Source organism: Betta splendens, chromosome 16, assembly GCF_900634795.4.
Source record: "Betta splendens chromosome 16, fBetSpl5.4, whole genome shotgun sequence".
Classification (NCBI taxonomy): Eukaryota; Metazoa; Chordata; class Actinopteri; order Anabantiformes; family Osphronemidae; genus Betta; species Betta splendens.
The window spans coordinates 10,348,429-10,368,013 of NC_040896.2; the positions used below are offsets into that span (position 1 = coordinate 10,348,429).

General features: G+C 41.4%; 5 protein-coding genes and 1 non-coding gene across 8 annotated transcripts; 4 read left to right on the plus strand and 2 right to left on the minus strand.

The window, feature by feature from the left end:
* Positions 1 to 10: 10 nt before the first annotated feature.
* mecr (mitochondrial trans-2-enoyl-CoA reductase) lies at positions 11 to 2,902 on the plus strand. Its single transcript, XM_029129646.3, has 10 exons — positions 11 to 334; positions 764 to 861; positions 964 to 1,095; positions 1,173 to 1,316; positions 1,439 to 1,541; positions 1,720 to 1,822; positions 1,902 to 1,975; positions 2,067 to 2,127; positions 2,263 to 2,335; positions 2,415 to 2,902. Exons 1-10 carry the CDS (start codon positions 153 to 155, stop codon positions 2,576 to 2,578), a joined length of 1,134 nt encoding a protein of 377 aa, XP_028985479.1. The 5' UTR covers positions 11 to 152; the 3' UTR covers positions 2,579 to 2,902.
* A 240-nt stretch (positions 2,903 to 3,142) lies between these two features.
* On the minus strand, positions 3,143 to 5,486 carry smpdl3b (sphingomyelin phosphodiesterase acid like 3B). The gene is made up of 8 exons (XM_029129645.3): positions 5,347 to 5,486; positions 5,012 to 5,225; positions 4,736 to 4,833; positions 4,496 to 4,639; positions 4,190 to 4,359; positions 3,902 to 4,082; positions 3,633 to 3,766; positions 3,143 to 3,521 (listed from the first exon to the last, which is right to left on the minus strand). The coding sequence occupies exons 1-8, from the start codon at positions 5,405 to 5,407 to the stop codon at positions 3,156 to 3,158; spliced, it is 1,368 nt and encodes a 455-aa protein (XP_028985478.1). The 5' UTR covers positions 5,408 to 5,486; the 3' UTR covers positions 3,143 to 3,155.
* On the plus strand, positions 5,313 to 10,098 carry rpa2 (replication protein A2). 3 transcript variants are annotated; one of them, XM_055503261.1, is made up of 9 exons: positions 5,313 to 5,451; positions 6,827 to 6,921; positions 7,377 to 7,478; positions 7,747 to 7,860; positions 8,249 to 8,323; positions 8,580 to 8,696; positions 9,089 to 9,211; positions 9,578 to 9,672; positions 9,799 to 10,098. In XM_055503261.1, exons 1-9 carry the CDS (start codon positions 5,376 to 5,378, stop codon positions 9,884 to 9,886), a joined length of 885 nt encoding a protein of 294 aa, XP_055359236.1. In that variant the 5' UTR covers positions 5,313 to 5,375; the 3' UTR covers positions 9,887 to 10,098. The 3 variants fall into 3 exon arrangements, with proteins under 3 accessions (XP_055359236.1, XP_028985480.1, XP_028985482.1); XM_029129647.3 differs by having other exon boundaries at positions 5,322 to 5,460; XM_029129649.2 differs by lacking the exon at positions 5,313 to 5,451 and adding an exon at positions 6,451 to 6,606.
* Positions 10,099 to 10,490: 392 nt separating this feature from the next.
* themis2 (thymocyte selection associated family member 2) lies at positions 10,491 to 14,714 on the minus strand. The gene is made up of 6 exons (XM_029129644.3): positions 14,531 to 14,714; positions 14,026 to 14,166; positions 13,516 to 13,941; positions 12,001 to 13,208; positions 11,668 to 11,779; positions 10,491 to 11,480 (listed from the first exon to the last, which is right to left on the minus strand). Exons 1-6 carry the CDS (start codon positions 14,631 to 14,633, stop codon positions 11,374 to 11,376), a joined length of 2,097 nt encoding a protein of 698 aa, XP_028985477.1. The 5' UTR covers positions 14,634 to 14,714; the 3' UTR covers positions 10,491 to 11,373.
* Positions 14,715 to 15,907: 1,193 nt separating this feature from the next.
* ppp1r8b (protein phosphatase 1, regulatory subunit 8b) lies at positions 15,908 to 19,573 on the plus strand. The gene is made up of 7 exons (XM_029129294.3): positions 15,908 to 16,017; positions 16,320 to 16,380; positions 16,716 to 16,869; positions 17,101 to 17,318; positions 17,531 to 17,675; positions 17,849 to 17,913; positions 18,045 to 19,573. The coding sequence occupies exons 1-7, from the start codon at positions 15,965 to 15,967 to the stop codon at positions 18,396 to 18,398; spliced, it is 1,050 nt and encodes a 349-aa protein (XP_028985127.1). The 5' UTR covers positions 15,908 to 15,964; the 3' UTR covers positions 18,399 to 19,573.
* LOC114843790 (small Cajal body-specific RNA 1) lies at positions 16,481 to 16,645 on the plus strand. The gene has a single exon (XR_003783646.1). It is a non-coding gene; the product is annotated as a small Cajal body-specific RNA 1 (non-coding RNA).
* Positions 19,574 to 19,585: the final 12 nt, after the last annotated feature.

Here is a 19,585-nt window from a genome sequence, read left to right on the forward strand (position 1 = left end):
TGCTTAGCCACCAGGGGCGCTCTTTCAAACAACATGCAATCCAATATGGCCGCACAGTGAGCGGTTTGCTACCTGAAGCCATGCGTCCTATGAAGAATATTCCTGCACAGTGACGATCCTTGCACGATTTGGAAGTTAATTTCTCCTTCGCAATGTGGCTGCCGCTCCACACACGGACGCTGTGCAGAAGACGCTTCGTAGCGGCTCTTTTAAAACTGCCGAGACACAGGGATCATGCTAACGTCTGTCCCTTCAGTCATTCAGCTGGGCTTTCGGCACAAACATGCAGGGCTCTTTTACACAGAAAACACGGAGATCCCTGCCAAGTCGTCCAGTAAGACCACCTAATACAATAAGCAATGAATGTCGTTTTACCAGGATATGTATTGCTAATATACTTAGCTAGCAAATGTCCAGGACTTGCCACATGATAAAGCTCTGAGAAACTGGTGACTGCTTTTGACGGACATAATAAACCTATGAACATAGAACATAAAGCACTAATAATACATGTGCGCCGCTTGCGTTAATGTTAAAGCGGCTCCTTCTTTGCTTTGTTGTTGTGCACCGTGCCCCCGTGACGTCATTGCTGCCCCCAGAGGTCGGAGGGTGTGCGGCAGTCATGGCCGTCAGTAACGGCCCAACTGCTAATGTTGTGTCCAGTTAATTAATTAAGCTCATCGCTCAAGTTCCGAGTCTTTCGGTCAGAACCATTTGCCCTCATGTGTGCACACATGTACTTGGGTTTCTTTCTGGTTGCCAGGTTGGAGGACGTAGCTCTACCCTCCTTAGGGTCAAAGGGTGTCCTGGTTAAAATGCTGGCAGCGCCAGTCAACCCATCTGACATTAACATGATTCAAGGTAACCATGAGCCAGACACAAACACTCATAACATAGATATATGTCATAACAGCTGCACTGCACTAATGACACCAACATAGTAATGTAATGGATGTTTTTCAGGCACTTATGCAATATTGCCTGACCTCCCAGCGGTTGGAGGCAATGAAGGAGTAGGTCAGGTGGTGCAGGTGGGCAGTCAGGTGAAGTCCCTCAAAACAGGAGACTGGGTCATCCCAAGAGATGCTGGTCTAGGTACATTACCGTGTGATTTACATCAGCAGCTCCCATCAATATGCCTTTAATATGAATGAATATGTTTCTGTGAGCAGGGACGTGGAGGACAGAAGCGGTCCTGGCTGAGGATGATGTGATTGCGGTACCAAATAACATTCCGCTGTTGTCCGCTGCCACGCTGGGGGTAAACCCCTGCACTGCTTTCAGGATGCTCACTGACTTTGAAGATCTTAAACCAGGTAGCGTTAACATTTGTAGGACGAAAGTCTACACACAGTTAAAGCCCCACAAGTGCATATACCTCATAAAAGCAGGACATACAAACCCAAACAGTAAAAAGAAATATGCTGTTGTTTTTCAGGTGATTCTGTGATTCAGAATGCAGCCAACAGTGGAGTTGGGCAGGCTGTCATACAGATTGCTGCAGCAAAGGGAATAAACACTATCAACGTAGTTAGAGACAGGTTAGTCAGACTTGACAACATGTAAAAAGTTGATTTTTAGCGCTTGTTGACTAAGGTTATTAGGCTATTCCTGACTTTAGATAGTGAGGTATATGTAGTTCAAGGCTGATGTTTGCTCTCTAACAGGATATCTCACAGCGAGTATTTTTCTTTATTCTTGTCAACTTCTCTTTTAAAGGCCAGAGTTCTCACAGCTCAGTGAAAGGCTTAAGGCCATAGGAGCAAGCCATGTAATCAAAGAGGAGGAACTGAGACGGCCTGAGATGAAGGAATTGTTTAAGGTGTGTGAATGTGAAAATACATCAACATATGTTCCTATTTATAAATGAGTGCAGCCTCATTGTGTTTGTGTCGCTATAGACCTGTCCAAAGCCTAAACTTGCATTAAATGGAGTTGGAGGCAAGAGTGCAACAGAACTGCTCCGTCATCTAAAGTGAGAACTTCAAATACCCTAAGTGTTCAATAATCTTACTATGCAAAAAAATGTGACTATAAATTTTAATATTTTGTAAAATTTCTTCAAGGGTCGGAGGATCCATGGTGACGTACGGTGGGATGTCCAAACAGCCAGTTACAGTCCCTGTGGTAAGACCATAGATGCTTTATGTCTGCTGTTTTCCTCTGTTGTCAGTGATTGTAGATTTACTATAGATTAACGTCAATCTTCTCATCCAACTCAAACTACTTTTTTCTCTTGCTGCTTCTTACTAAACTCTCCAGAGTGCTCTCATTTTCAAAGATGTGAAGGTTCGGGGATTTTGGGTTACACAATGGAAGAAGGATCATTCACATGGTGAGTCGATATTTGTTTATAGTCATGATAAAGATTATAAACGCAATTTGATGATACGTTCTACTGTGTTTATCTTTAGACGGAAGAGCGTTTAGATCAATGCTGGATGAACTGTGCTCACTCATTCAGCAGGGGAAGTTGACAGCCCCTGCCTGTGCTGAGGTGGGACTCAAAGACTACAACAAAGCGCTGAACTCAGCTATGCAGCCTTTCACAACTGCTAAACAGGTCCTGATCATGTGAACAGAGTGGTTTTATCGACTAATCATCATACTTCTTGAACTTTCAGCGCTTGCTTGTGCAATCTGTCACCTATGTTGATAACATTTCTTCATAATGTTTTACACTGTTGTCCTCAGTTGTCTTAAGTTTCTATAAATCACTGATGCATCACATTTATTTACTTACATGAGGTACTGGTAATAGAAAAAAATCTAATCCAATTATTCTTAATGTTTTATCTCTTATGTTTAGCGACAGATTGCAGTGCAGCCCTGAACAGATTAATGAGTACAATTGTGTAATATCTAGTGTTAATAAAGATATGCAGATGTATTGAAAAGCAAAGTGTGGGCCGAGGAAAATATTTGTCTGGATTTTACTGCACTTTTTCCGCTGACCGTAAAAAGGATCGAACCCGTGCCAGTAAACCCAGGTAAACTAGGAGCAATAAACGAGGCCTCACTAAAGATTGCAAAGACCAAAGGTTGTTTGTTTCTCCTCAACTGTATCTACTCCTTCACTCAGATCATAATAGATGTCTTAATACAAAACATAATAGTAGCTGATAAACAGTGTACGTGATACTATATCGAGATGATCATTGCAGACTGGCCACAACCAGGCCTAAAGCCACAGAGAGGACTGGCGGCAACCCTGCATGAATAGCGACGGCTCCTTCCTTTTCCAGACAGCGTTCGTACATTGAGAAGTCGACCGCTCTGGCTGCACACACATGATCCACACGGCAGTCACTGTTACACTCCGTCAGGTCGTAGCTGACCGAGTTGAGCTCGTAGTACTTCTGCAGGTAGCAGTTGCTGTTGGCGATGCGCTCCAGAGCCTGGTGCAGGGAGGACGGGGAGGCATCAGGCACCCGGAAGCTTTCTGTGAGGCGGTACTCCTTCTCCCACTGTCCACGCGCCACATTAGCACGAGTCAGGTTCAGGTAGTAGGTCACCACATCCTGAGTGAAGCACAGGTATTCAGTAGCAGTTGTAGTGGATGCTCTCAGTATAAAAGTTGCAGCTGTCCCATGTCAATATGAATTTTTAAATGAAAACGGGTCTGGACTTACTTGGACCAGAAGTGTTTGTGTGTCGTATTCAAAAACACGAATGCCAGGGTTGTTTCCTCCATCCTTGACTCCAGGAAGTGTTGTCTTCCAGGGTGTGACCCCCGGGGAAATAAACATTGCACTGATAGGAGACCCTGAAAAACCCAAGGCAGTCCCCACTGATTTAGTGACCATCAGTGTAAATCATGAAAAGAATACCAAAGAACCACCACTGATTTAAAACTAGAATAGTGCTTGTTGGTGGCAGGCTCATCATAATCTGACTCTACCTTCTGGGTTGTAAAACATGCGGAAGCTGTCGGTATGATGATGACCAAAGAACTGGCCGAGGATGACGGAATGGTGCTTCTGAACCAACTCCATGTATCTCTGGTTGAACTTTGGAGTGAACCAGGATTTACTTCTCTTCTTCTCAAAGACGCCTGGGGGAACATGGCCAATTATGTACACCTGAAGGAGAAACCAATGTAGAGTAGGCAAAAATATATATAATATATATAATGGTTGGACAAAGTCATAAACCAGACATTGCAAAGGGATTAAAAAGGATTTGTTGCCTTTTCGTTGTTGTTGGCTGCCTCTGTAAGGACCCGGTCCGCCCAGCTAAACTGACCTGCTGGGTCGCTTATGTCCAGATTCAGCCTGTTCTGGTCATAGTATAAGTTAGTGTTCAGGATCAGTGCCCTATAACCTGTTCGATTCAGCAGCCTCTCTGTGTAATATCCACCTGGACAGAGGAAAATTGCAGAGAATTCATGACGAATTTGCTTAATTCATGCATAATTTGAATCATATGTCATTAGATGGTGATGTTTTGAATGCAATGGTTGTGCTTGCTTGTGAGTATTTGCAGCTTTATTGACCTTCTTTAAAAGTTCTGCGGGACTCTGGGTCCAGCCAGTCCTGCCACATGTCTGCTGTTTTGTTATAAATGTAGTTTGGACCTGCAGGAAGCTGGCTCTTAGGGTGGTAGTCATGGTTTCCCAGGGCAGAGTACACTTTAGTGTCTAAAACAGGCAGCGATAAAACGTTTGCACGAATCAGTACAAAAGTACACAATGAAATGTGATCTCCAGTGTTTCTCCACTGAATACTCTACACACTTGGGAAAACCTGCTTCATAATGTCAGTGAGGTTGCTGATAATGTGGAGCACTTTCTCCTCCCCCAGATCCTCATCGGATACGTGTGGTGTGTCATCTCTGGAAAGAAAAACGCCAATTTAAGGATTAAATGCTGTTCAAGAAAAAGGCCAGAAATCTGCTAATTGTTTCTGAGGCCAAAGCTAAAATAACGTTTACTACACGAGATATTATTTTGAAAAATATAAATAAATTGGACGAATTAAATGTTTATCGTTATTATAACACTGGTACACACCCTGTCCATACGATGAAGTCTGGATTTGGTAAAATCTCCTTCATAGCGTAAATAGAGGAGTTGATCAGGTGCCACGGCGAGTCACAGTCATAGGCTCCGTACGTCCCCGCGTGGGCTGCAGGTCGATTACCGCTGGACGCGCACACCCGCTCCGGGCTCTCCTTTAGTTCGTACGATGGGTCCCAGTGCAGGTCCGTGATGTGCCAGAAGTTCCCTGGATTTACAAATGATGCGCAATGGGGCAGTTAACGGTCTTCCCTGATCCATGGCCATAGCCATTAAAAAAAATGTAATATTGCAAAGCCCGGTGATAGAAAAATGCTGAAATGACCCACCTGACAGCGCAAGAAGCTCCCCGAACAACATGAAAGACAGGAGCAGCGTTACCGCCGACATGTTGAACTCTTTCAGGCATAAACATAAACAAAAGTCAAGTCGAGGTAAGAGAGGTAAGACTGAAGGACCCAGCTAGAGGCGGTGCAGCTGTTTGTTCCCAAGTGGCTCTGATACTATTTTAAACGAGCATTTACAGCCTGCTTTAGATAACTTATAGCAGCCGCATGTCACCAATAATAAATGGCCAAACGTGCGAACCGCTGTATAATCAGATCAGTGACAGCGATCACGCCCACAGTAATGTAAACTTATAGAATATGACGGGAAAACCTGTATGATGCGGGATTATATAAACATCTTATGCAATCCCATATAGAGGTATCACACACACCTGAGCGCTTGATTCTCTGAACTATTTTTAGTAGGCTAAAAAAAAGCAGTTGTCGTTCTGTATTTATAGTTGCTTATTTGCTCATGTTTATATGATAGACAGGAGTAAGACCATTCAGCGTTAATATGCGATTCGCAACATGTATAACTGCGTTTTGTTTGGCAGCTATGTGAATGTTGTCACGGCGTATTTGGTGGAATAAAACGTACTGTGACACATTGACCTACACGGTATGATGCATGTACTTTACAGAAACACCATTGTGTTTATATAATATTAATTTAACTGTAGACGAAATATTACATACGACACAAAGTATTTGTCCTTATAGCCAAGATTTAAAATAAAATGTCCACAATAATTTATATTCTAGTCTAGGTTACAAATGTAACGATATAGGAGAGTTAATGTTTCCGACGGTGTTTAAGGCAGCACGTCCGCGAATTCCCGCCCACTTATAAATATTTTCCCCGGGAAGTGTCTGCCAGGTGCTACGTTGCATAAGATTTTGAATGTCTCCAACAAACAAGGTGAGTATGACATCCATAGCTTACATACCGACACCATAAGTTTGGTAGCTAAGAGTTAAGGTTTCAAATGACAGCGACACGGGCGGTAATAATACCCGCACAGCCATGCTGGTCGAGCCTGTCAAACCATAACCAGGAGTAACGACCTTCGCTTTCCTCAGTAGCTTTCGCGGGACTTCTGCAATGCGCACGCGCACTACGTCAAGTTTAACGCGGGACCTCTGAGGGAAGAATCCTGCAGATCTGTATACGGCTGTTGTATCAGCTCCACACTGTGAATAACAGCTTATATAACATTTTATTAACTTAAAGACAAAGTGTCAACATGTGGAATCAGGGTGAGTTTAGTGCCCACAGTGTTGTATTGTGTTGAAGCCATCTGGTCGTCCCGGTAACGTTGTCAGGATGCGGCTAACGTTAGCTTGGACACAAGCTAACTGACTTTCCTCTTTTGTTGTTGTGCCTTGGATGATTGCTAAGAGCATTATGTCATGTGGAGCACGGCGCATTGAAGTCTCCAAATCCTTTATTGTCACTGTCCCGTTTGTTTTCCTACAGGTGGTTACAGTGAGTCCAGTATGGTCGGAGGTTACACTCAGTCTCCAGGAGGTTTTGCATCACCTGCCTTATCCCAGGGGGGAGAGAAGAAAGGGGTCTGTACTGAAATCTACACTACGGGGTCTTTATAGCACACAGGAAACAAACGGATGTAATGCAACCAAAAAATTACCATTACATCAAACACATCAAAAAGATTTTTGATCTAGTATTCCCCTTTACACACAGTCCTGCACAATCCAGTGCGAAGATCAAATCATGATTCAGATCTGATTGTATATACATAATTAACTTAATTATCCACATTGTACACTTTTAGGATGTCTATCAGTCCAACAGCCAGATGTCACTACTGCTGTGGCATCTGGTCAAAAGGATATAGAATTGTTTTTAAAAAAGAGTAATTGTTTGTGCTTAGTCTGGTATTAAGATTTGACTTTTTAGTATTAGTAGATGATAGGGGTGTGCTTTTTTTTACATTTTGTACTTGTTTAAAAAATAACTTTTTTTTATAACATTTTTTGGCTCCCTACTTGCGTATCTTTTGCAGAGAACCCGTGCTTCACAAATAGTCCCCTGCACAGTGTCCCAGCTGATGTCTGCTTCCCAGGCAGATGAGTCCTTCAAAGTAGGAGATGTAGAAGTTGCCCAGGTAATCCTACACAATACAAACTCCATGGTCTTTGACTCTGGGAATATACAGGTTAAAAAACAGTAAAATGTCTGAATTAATTTACTTTTGGTTAAATAAAACAAGTTGGTTATTAACATTCTTTGAACAAGAAGAAGCTAAAACATGTTAATGCCAGTCTGTAGAAATGTGGAAGTCAAGTTTTAATTCAGAACAGTACTTATAGTACTAATATAATATCTATTTAGGCATTTAAATGTGTAATGAGTCTTAATACTTTGTGTGATAGGTTACAATTGTGGGTGTCATCAGAAGCACAGATAAATCTATGACCAACATCCAGTACAAGGTTGACGACATGACGGGTGCACCCATGGACGTGAAGCAGTGGGTAGACACAGAGGTCAGTCAACATAGTTTTACTTTGTGTTTAACTGGGTTCTATGTAAGTGAGCTAAGTATAAAAATACACAGACTCTGTCTAAAGGCCCATATTTTCAGTGGTTTCCTGTTCACATTATTTATTTTTAAGCCACTGTAAAGTTGTTTTAGGTGTGACTTCATAAAACTGACATCAGTTGACAGATGCATTTAACAAATGAAATGAGCTGATAAGTTCTAGTTACAGATATACCAGCATGAATCAAAATGCAAAACCAAGAATCACATCAGTGTCCTGTACTTGCCATAAGCCAGATAAAACCTACTTTTACCACTCCCATCCAGAGGCTGCCGGTAGCAAAGCCAAGTGTCTTTTCTTCTTAGCAGTTTTGTTGTTTTGCTGTGTTTAGGACCCGAGTGTAGACAGCACTGTCCTGCCTCCTGGCACATATGTCAAAGTCTCTGGAAATCTACGCTCTTTTCAGGTGAGTTAAATGTGTTTTCTGTGTAAAATTCAAACACACTGTACGATCATGCATATATATGTACAGTACGTGTTATACTGGTATGTCATGAATTTCACTTCTGTTTGATTTGAGGCTGTGGTGCTGTGGTGCATTGCACGTTTTATTTTTGAAACACATCCTGAGGATGGTAGATTTTACTTAGAACTTAACTTTACCTTGTAAATTCATCTCTTATACAAATGACTCACAGCATGGGTTTGTCTTCCTGTCACAGAATCACAGATCTCTCGTGGCATTCAGCGTCAGGCCGCTAGAGGACATGAATGAAATTACATCACATATGCTGGAGGTTGTCCAAGCACACATGGTGCTCAGTAAACCTCAAACCATGGTGAGACCAACTAAAGCAAAAATCCTGGTTGTAACAGAGTTACAAGTGAGGAAGTCAGGTTATTTATCAGTTCCTAAGAATTTAGTGTAGGTTTGTCTCGCCAGTACACATGCTTAATCATTGTGTCTGGTGTTTGACTGTATCCTGTTTAGTTTCAGAGCAAATTATTAAAACTGTACAGTCTTATTCCTGGTGCAGAAACCATTATTGCTTTACACATTAAAATGTTAAATAAAAACAACCCTTTGACATGTAGCATTTTTTTCTGTCACCATTTTTAATTAAAGGGAAGAGAGTCAAATTTTTTAGTTTCCCATTTTAGTCATTACATATCTGTTTAGGGAAACTGTTTTTATTCATTACCAAGAAATGCAATTTTGTTTCTCTTTCAGTCAGGAGCCGGAGGGGGAATGAATGTCAATGTCATGTCACGACCAGGCATGGGGAACATGGGAGGCAGCTACTCTGGTGCTGCTGACATGGCTAACAATGGTTTAAGTGCAAACCAGAACCAGGTGAGATACGAACATTCAAGCTTCTATAGTAATGTAGTAATCTCCACACTAATTAAAAGTAGCAGATAGGAATTGCAATTCATGCTGAGAAGCAACGTTTCTAAGTAGCATGATTTTCACTTAGTTACACTAAAACTAATTGTGATGCTGTTGCCTATAATTCCTCTAGAAAAAAAAGCTGTTCTCGAATGTGAGAACGATGTGGTGCAACATTTTACAAACACATACACTGCACTTCCTTTCCCTTCAAACTATGCAAAGTTAACTACAACAAACTCACAAAGACCACCCATGAAGGGTTTCGCAATGTGGACTCTCATGAGTTGAGCGGTTTAGTTTAGTTTTTTTTAACTTTTTTCTTTCTAGGTGCTTAGATTGATAAGAAGCTGCCCAGACCCACAGGGCATCAGCATTCAGGACCTAAAGCAAAGACTCAGTGGCATGAGCTTGGCCGTCATCAAGTAAGAAACTTAAAGTCTTAATTTTTCTACTTGGTGGGACTGCTTTGTCGGTTAATGTGAGCCCCCCCATGATCACAGTAGACTGTTCCACGCTGTTAAAAGTTTTTTCTGTTGTGGCTTTCACAGGCAGGCGGTGGAATTCCTGAGCAATGAGGGGCACATTTTTTCCACCATTGATGAAGATCATTTCAAATCAACAGACAATGATGACTAGACATCTTAACAGCTCAGCAGTAGCAGCTGTAAGATGACTTATTCAGTTTGTGAATAAGAAATAATATTCCTGTGTTCTTGTTCTAATGTTCTGTTAAGGTCCTGCAGCTGGTTCTAGATAATATGATACAATACAGCTATTGCCATGGTATCTTTCTTTGTTTGCCTGTTCGTTTAAAGCATTTTGAAATATTAAAGATTTGGTACATTTCACATATTTTTCTTTGTGTTCAAATCTAAAATTCTAATAGAAATATCTCTTTGTTTCAGTTTCCGCATACACTTAACAAATAATGTGCTGTTTTTATAAGATGCCTCTTACAATGTTGTCCACATTTGTCACTTCTCTTTTTGAGTTGTGTTTTTAGTGAATCTTTTCAGTTCACAGAATGTCATAATACAATTATAAGCAATCAGATTTATTTATTTCTGTAAATGCACTGAACTTCTTCTGATTCTGCAAACCAAATCTGTGAATTGGAAGCTGCATGCACTAAATACACCTTTGAAAACTTCAGTCGACTAAATGAACAAATATAGACAAAACACATCTATCTAATGGGGAAACAAGATCAGACAAGACGAATAAATCAAATAGCCAAAACTGTAAATTGAAGCTTTTTATTTTAGATCATTTTAACACGTAAAATATTAATCTGAAAATAGTTTGTATAAAACCAGCATTTTATTATTTTCTCTTCCCCATGTGATGGCAGGTGTCATGATGAAATGAATGAAAAAAAAAATCACCATGAGTTTAATAAAAAAAAGCAGGGTTTGACATGTGTAGCACCTTTTTATACTCTCAGGTAGCTGGCTTGATGTGTGGTGACCGTGGAAGAAGCTGCTCTTGAGTTTGCATAGCTCAGGAAACAGGCGCATGCAACTGCAATCTCAGAATAGTAATGTAAGTGGTGTTTAAAAAAAATAATAATAATGATGTAAAGACACTTTCTTGTATTCTATAATCCTGGATATCAGTTCGTTTCAGAATGAATCATAATTATTGCACAATGAATGCTAATTAAACACAACACTAGTTTAGAAACAGTATTCGTATCCTATCTGAACAATAAATAGTGTAGAAAAGAGCATTTGGCCACAGATCGTGTGTGGACTGAACCTGACGAAGCTCCAGACACATACAGCCCTTGGATGGAGTGGGCAGTTTGAAAACTAAAAACACTAGTTTGACCGCATGACAGTTGTGGAGTTTATCTTTGCTCCTTTGTAGCCTCATCAAACGTTCGCGTGGCCCGACACACATAAAAGTAAATGAGGACGTGACATCTGTGTGGCTTTACAAACCATGTGCCAGAGACATGTCTCAGGTGAACAAGGTGCTTAACTGTCTCAGATACGTTCACATGCAACGCAATGTCACGCACTCATAGATTATGCAATACAATATTAATAAGTACACTGTGGTTCTTGTTAAGTTAAATTGTTCCGTTATGAGTTTTAATACAGCATGTGTGGTTCTGTAGCTTAGTAGAACATGATGTTCTCTTGTGCATTCTTCAACATTGCTTTTAAGGTATCATTCACTTCTTCGTAATCATGATCACTTTCTGAATCTGCCGCAGACAGAGGCACTGGAAAAGAAACACACAGTTTATAAATGAGTCTTATTCTGTTGCTAATAGCTACAGTCACATTTAACACAGTAAGACGTCCACCTCTTCCTGCTCAAAACATTTACATCACTAGGTGACATTAGCTTGAGGAAGTAAGAATAAGGAAATCCACTGTGACTGTAAATCAGGACAGAAGGAGTCTTACCACTTTTCGACTCCTCAATTCTGACATAAGTGTTTGGCAGAGCCTTTCCTGGTATTTCAGCTGTTGAGTGCTTTCGGGGCACAACTGGTGGGGGCTGATCATCTAAGATATCCTGTACAATAGAGGAAGTCAATACAGGCTGTACTACACGCTTGACTTGTGTCAACAACAAAAAAAAGTGGAAGCATCTTGTTTCCCTCAGTGGTTGGTTTTAGACTTCCTGGAAATCTCACTGTCAAGAAAAGCTTTTCCAGTAACAAAAGACATTTTAATACATTTTAACAACCACCTGACGTGGAACAGATGGTAAGAAGGTGAATGGGCCATACTTACAGGAGGAGGTGGGGGAGCCGGGGGCCGTTTCTTGCTACTTAAAGTCAAATCTGCAAACTCCTTCGCCGGGAGGCTCTTGTTCTGATGGTGTCTTGATCGGTCGCTCTTCGATGCCTTCTTTGCTTTTGCTTTCTTCGAAGGCTTTGAGGACAGCGGGTTTCTCTTCGGCGGCCGCGGCGGCGGCGTGGCATCTGAGCTGTCCTGCTTGCGAAATTCATAGAAGAAGGTGTCGGTCACCTCAGTCACCTTGTCCACGCGCAGCGCCGGGGGCCGACCGCAGGGCCACGGCAGAGCATCCGCGGTGAAGGAGACGGACATGGAGAGCCACTGTGCCGGGATCTCAAAGCACTGCTCCGGCCTGTGCGGAAGGCTTGCCTGGATGATGGGCTCTAACATGGCCCCTTCTATTCTGAGGCACGAGAACCCGACTAGAGGATCGGTCTCGACTTCGGTGTCACGACTCACCACTTTGACATCGAGTGGCAAACTGAACTCTTTCCCCAAGTCCTTGAGTTTGTATTTCTTATTATCTTTAATCACCTCGACAAAGTGACCCTGCATGTACAGAGGCAGATAAATGTCCTCCCTCTCGTTCTCCAGCCTAACCTCATCTTCGTCATCGTCGTCGTCGTCATCCAGGTCCTGGAGACGCTGACACAGAAGAGCCTCGACCGACTCCCTCTCCCCCTTGCGTTTCCCACCAGGCAGCTCCATCCTCTCGCAGCGAAGCACCTCCAGCTGTTCCCCCACGCTGAGCGCAGGCAAGCCCTCCTCCTCAACCTCCTCGCAGTTCTTCGTCACGCTGACCCTCAGAGCCTGTGTTGTGACTGAAGCAACATGCAGCTCGTACACCGAGTTGAACTCTCTCGGCCGCCTCCGGAATCGCCCTCCGTATTGTTGCGATACCAGGAAGAACTGCTGCGCCTTCCGGCTCTTAGAGCTGGATAACAGGACCATGGCCGAAGTTCCTTTCTTGTGGAAAACCAGCCGTTCGCTCCTGCTGACCTCTGGCAGCCAGCTGCATTTGAACAGCGAGCGGTTCTCTGGTTTTTCCAGTATCTCCACCACCACAGGGAAGGATTCGTCTGGCTGGGACACAACCTCTGTCAGATTGAGCGGCGTCGTGAAGGTCACATCTTTACACAGCTCAGTGACATCAACCACATCTACTTCTAAGCTGGAGGGAAACTTCAGGACATTCTTTCTCACTGTAAAAAAACGAGAAAAGCTTTAATAGATCAAAATTGATACAATCCTTATACAAGAGGTAAAAAACAATGCTTCACATTGCATCACATCATAATTATCAGCATATTATCACCGGATGCAACCATGTTGGCCATTGATGTATAGTTGTGCATTTTTTCATGTTGGTGCTACTTTGATCTAAATGAGTGCATCTTATTTCACACTCTTGCATAATAACTGTTAAAAACCAAAAAAAAAACAAAAAATATGTACCATAAACACAGTACATTTACAGCCTAATAAAGAGAAGCTAAAGCTTATTCTTACGGTTCATGATGGCGTGGACCTGGTATATCGGACTGAGGACGAGGGGACGTTCGTATTTGGTGGCATTCACGAAGAAGAACCTTCGACATCGCAGACAGGGCGAGGACATGATCTCCTGCACAGTGAAGCACTCTTGGCTTTCACACTCATAAAACTCCCCGCGATAAGAAAGAGGGATGCAAACTTCAGCCGAGGCCTCCTGCTGCCCTTGAACGTGGCAGCGGACGTGACCCTCCTGTCCCTCCTGCTTCTCAATGGAGAGTACTGTCAAAGCTTCCTTAGCTCCGACTGTGAAGTTTCCAAAAGTCATAGTGGAGTGGTTGGTGAAGGTGAAAGGAAGGCATGACTCTAGGCCTACGGGCCTCAGGCTCAACATCTCCTCCATCGTCCCATAAGGCATTTCCTCTGGCACAACCTTGAACAAGGCTAACAAACAGTCAAATGTTAATGCGTGGCTGCAAAACGCATTTAGCTCCGGTTTCTATAATGCAGTTTGTAATACAGACCAACCTGTGTGGTTGATGGGCAATTCAAACTTCTCATTGGTGCTGATGTCTTCACAGGAAACCGACAGGAGCTCCGTGCCGATGACCTTTATTAGATCCCCCGTAGAAAAGCAAACTTCACTCCCAGAAATTTCATATATAGACCCTAAAACAGAAAGTGAGGAACACATTAAAACAGGAACAAAAGAAATATCAGCAAGAGAAAAAAAATATGAAGCAAAATTGCTTCAAATTAAAAACTTTTAATCGAAATACAACTGATTATGAACAAACAAGCCTTCCACTGAGACAACTAATCTGGTTTATGTGGCTCATTTACACCTGTTTTTGCCCTTAAGTAGGTGAAAAACACACTTCCATCACACAAATATTGTAACGTACAGGACACAGACAAACAGAAACTGTAGAGACACCAGACATGTTTGAGGCCATTCACATTATCTGATCTGTGCTCTACTGTTGCTTTTATTCCAAGGTGCCAAACAAAACAAAAAAAACAGAAGACCTACCTTGGAAATACACTCCAGAGCAAACCTGCAAAATTTTTGGCAGACAAGCTTTGTCCAGCGACGCAATTAACTGCTGAAGCGGCAAAGCAGTGGCGCCTGCCATCAGTGCTGCCTCTGTCTGCTGCGAACAAAAATGAAGGCGACACTCAAGCGACGAGCACAGCTTAAAAGGGGGGCGCTTTCTCAGTCAAAACCACAAAAGTGAATGAGGAAGTTACAGGAGCTGTTTGCACAATGCTTGCATTCAAGTGATGTGACATACATTTGCCAATGCTGTTCTGCGGAGTTTTATAAAGAAATGCTTGAATTCATATCAGCGGTAAAACCCTGACTTCTTAGATAAATAGACTGAGACATTTTGAAGTGTAAATGAAGTAAAAACTTGAAAAGGACATATTGCAATGTGCATACACTAAATTGCATTAGGTTAATACTCTGCTTTTAAACAGAAATAATTGTCTTTAAAAGATCCAGTGCCACCTTATCTTGTTTTTGTATAATATGCAGCAGGACAAACTGCACATTAAACAGGGGTAAAAAGCACGTCTTCCTGGGTTTGGCAAATCTCTACATTCACTGTTTATATTTGACTGTTTAAAGCTGTTTCATTTCAGTTATCTACTGTTATTTTGTCCAAAAATGTAGCATCTTGTCACGTTTAGAGCTAATGACACACTTTTGATACAGGAAATGTACCTGTTTCTATTGAGAGCTACTTTGTCATTTCATACACATGGTAGAAACAAACCATGTCCTCACTTCCTTCTACGGAGCAGCACTACAGTAAACTATAGCACCTTCCACCTCTATGGCATGACACGGCAGGACAGCGTAGCCCACAACATTTTCCAGACACACAATCAGCCTGGTCTTCGTTGGGGTTTCCCCCTCATCCGTGATCCATATAGAGTACTGCCATCCTTCATCACCCTCTACTTTGACAAAACACTTGGGCTGTGGCACGTAGAGTAAGTATAAGCAAATTTGTTCTCAGTTATAGATATGATACCATGAATAAAGACACTGCATCTAACCTAACTTACTGAGAAACCAGTGTACGGGTTTTCCAACCACAAGCTCTCCACCACAATATGAATCATAGAACACAATGCGTATGAAAATCTTCACTTCTTCAACACAATTGTATTAATTTTAATATCTGCAATCTGAGAACCTCTAGTGGCTTTTGAAAGTAATTATTTTGCTATTACTACACTCTCTTCATTTTAGTCAATTCAGTTAAATTTATTTAGGCAAATGCTTAATTTATGGACAACCGTATAACACAACCTTTTCGACAGCGTGTAATATAATATAAATGTAATGTTTATTTTTGTTGTATTTTATATTGAGAATGCAGGACTACAATTCCCTATTCCCGCTGTTTAGTTTACCCATAGTGCAGCTCGGCTCCCGGACGACGCAAGAGGCAAGATGGCGACTAAAACAAGCAAAGATACTCCTCCTCCTTTTGATTGCCCATCGTGGTGAGGAAATATACATGCTAAAGTTTTAACGGTTTGATTAATGGACGATATAAGATGCTATTTAGCAAAATAGCAAACGTTAATTTACAGAACTTTGTTTTTTTTCGAGAAAAGCTTACAAAGCTAACGTTAGCATCTTTGCAAGCTAGCAGCCTCAGGTTAACCCGTTATGGTTAGCTGTAATGTATAATAGGCGTTGGGTGTTTTAGCCAGGTGTTGTACGTTTATTTTTAAGATAGCTTAATGTTATGTTATTATGATAACGTTTAAATGTAAAATCGTTGACCAATTGTTTGCTCTAGGGCAGGCAAGCCGCCCCCGGGGCTCCATCTAGACGTGATGAAGGGAGACAAATTGATAGAGGTAAATGGACGCTTAAAAATGCTACTTGATGTTCCGGTGACCTTGCCAACGTTAATGCACTGGTTTTAAAGCCTGTAATACATAATGCTGTGGTTGGTGAATGCACCAGATACAGGCCTGACAGTCTATCTCGTCCCGGATGTGTTGCACGCTGGGATTTCCAATGGCTGCATGGCTTCAAACGGTGCAAAAGTAACATTAGCCATGAGATTTTAGCTCTTCAGTAGGAAGTAATACTGTTGGGTTATGGCTCAGAGGCACAGATCATTAAAGAGTGGTGACAGGCTTTCTCATTAAATTGTGCTGTGACTGACATGCTGCTGCTTTTCTTGTAGAAACTGATTATAGATGAAAAGAAGTACTACCTGTTTGGGAGGAACCCTGACTGGTGTGACTTCACTATTGACCACCAGTCGTGTTCACGGGTCCACGCTGCCCTGGTTTACCACAAACACCTAAAAAGAGTTTTTCTCATAGATCTAAACAGCAGTAAGATAATTACATTTTTTTTTACTTTGTTTTATATTTAATTTTTTTGATTTATACAGATATATAAAGAGATTTGTTTGTTTTAAAATGTCAGACTACTTCTTCCATCAATTTATTTGATTAGTTTCCTTAACTCTTGTATTATTGCCCATCTTTCTAAATTTTTTGATACAAACAATATTAATAATTTGTCCTAACACAGTCCTGTTTTTATTGACCTATTCGTTTTAGCACATGGTACTTTCCTTGGACACATTCGCCTGGAGGCACACAAGCCTCAGCAGGTTCCAATTGACTCCACAATATCTTTTGGGGCCTCTACACGGACCTACACCATCAGAGAGAAACCACAAACTCAAGGCACCACTGGCTCAGGAGACAATAAGACAGGAGATGAGGAAGAGCTGAAAGGACTACTTGGGCTTCCAGAAGAAGAGACTGAGTTGGAGGTGCATTTATTTTACTTATGATAACAATAATACAATGCTCTTTAACACAAACTATATAAAAGTCAAATCATCATATTAAGTTGCATGTTTATCTTGTATTTAGTGCTAAAGAGATCTATCACTTGATTTATGGTTTTGTCCTCATTATCAAATTTCACTAAATTTGGTTGATGGACATTGACTGATTGATGTACTTGTTTTATACCCGCCAGAACCTAACAGAGTTCAACACAGCTCACAACAAGCGCATCTCTCTCCTGACTATTGAGGAGGGTAACTTAGAAATCCAGAGGCCTAAAAGAAAACGCAGGAATTCCAGGGTCACCTTTAGTGAGGAGGACTCTATCATTAACCCAGGTAAAAATAATCATAATATTAGTAACACACTTTTACAGACTTATCAATGTATCCCGTGTGTGTATGTACATGTGTGTGTATACAGTGTATATATACACATACATACTCACATGGAATAATAAAGAATAAATAGACTAAGTGATGTGTTGTAACATTTGTTTCTATATTTACAGAGGATATCGACCCTTCAGTGGGCCGCTTTAGAAATATGATACAAACTGCTGTCATCCCTATCAAGGTAAGCTTATAAGCGTTTAGCTGTTGTAATAAACTGATGAAGAAAAGGTGTTCAATTCAGGTTGCTTTAGAAACTGGTTAAAATGTTGCTAAAAACAATATAATAATTATTGCTGTCATCTTTGCTTTTAGAAACGAAGATCTGAGGGCCACAACACTCTGGGTTTTGATGACCTGGCTTCAAAACGCATGCATGGCTACAGTTTGAGTGGCGGTCTTTATGGAGACTTGCCTCCAACTAGTCACGAGATCCAGCCAATAGGAGCTCCAGGAGGTGCTGCTATGCAGGGAGGGCTCCCACTACCCTTCCCTAATCCAGCACCAGAGGTGGACCTTGCCCCAGAGGCTCCCCAACCACCTGTCACCCTCAACCCCACCCCTGTCACAGCCCCTTATCTACCAGAAACCCACAACGAGCCACGTAAAAAGAAGTATGCCAAAGAAGCTTGGCCGGGCAAGAAACCTACTCCTTCACTACTTATCTAACACGTTTCCTAAAGCTGCTGACTCTCAGGTTACCAGGAGACACATCCAGGTCTATGGCCGGGTCAAAGTGGAGTCACTCAATAGTTTTATTATTTGTTGTTACAAGTTGTCATCATGAAAAACCACACACTGTTTCCTGCATTAAAATATATTCTCTACAAGACCTAGTCAGCAGTTAACAACTTTGGATGGAAATTAGATTCATCTTGGTGATCGCAGACAAGGCTAAGAGAGCTCCACAAGACCTGGCACTAAACATTTTAGCCTCAAAGTGTCAGCTGGATATGCTTGTTTGACTTACTGGTTCCTAGGTCCAGTATGATCGGTTTTCAAGTTATATTTTTATTGTGTTAGGTGTAAAGTTCAATTTTGTTTTCTATGAAAGGTTTGAACATTTTTTTCACTCCTTCCACTTTGATAATGCTAACAAATGGCAAAAATGACTTTTATATGAAATGTTGTACTGTGAGAAAGACAGAAAGTCAAAACACAAACATGAAGCCAGTTTGTATTCATTTACAGGGCTCAAAACAGAATTCAATTACTCACTGACACTTTGTGACTTTGACCAAGATGTGTTGCATTAGTTGTACGAGCCGCTAGATGGTGACTTGTGCTCGATGGTGAATTTTACGTGAGGTTTGCTTCAGACTAACAAGTACAATAGTTACTGGTTTGATGCATTAACCTAAAACTCACACAAAGGCTCTATTTGTTCACTTAAATCCATCTGCAAATGAATATCAGAACACTTATGGTCAGGCAGCCTGTTAATGTTCATGTGCAGTAAACTGTTTTCTCAACCCTGATCAAAGGTCCCATGAAATGTTATTACTAAGGCAAAGGGCTGGCAAATGCTGTAATCACACAAAGGATACTACAATTACAGTTATACAGTATTTATCTTAATTACAAATCCAGCCCAACATCCTTTGTTACAAAGAGTTTGTTAGGTTAGGTGACATAGTACGTCAGGTGTAGTGTAAACATGGCTAGTTATGTAAATGCTGGTCAAAGTTGAAATGTTTTTCAAATAATGGCTGACGTCCAGTCTTGAGTTGCTCATTTCATGGGATCTTGAATAAGACATGTTTCATTTTTACAACTTTGCTGGTGACTCTTTGTCTGTGGGTTTTGTAGCCATATGCTTGTAAATAAAAATGAATTACTTTTGACCCAGTTTCCAG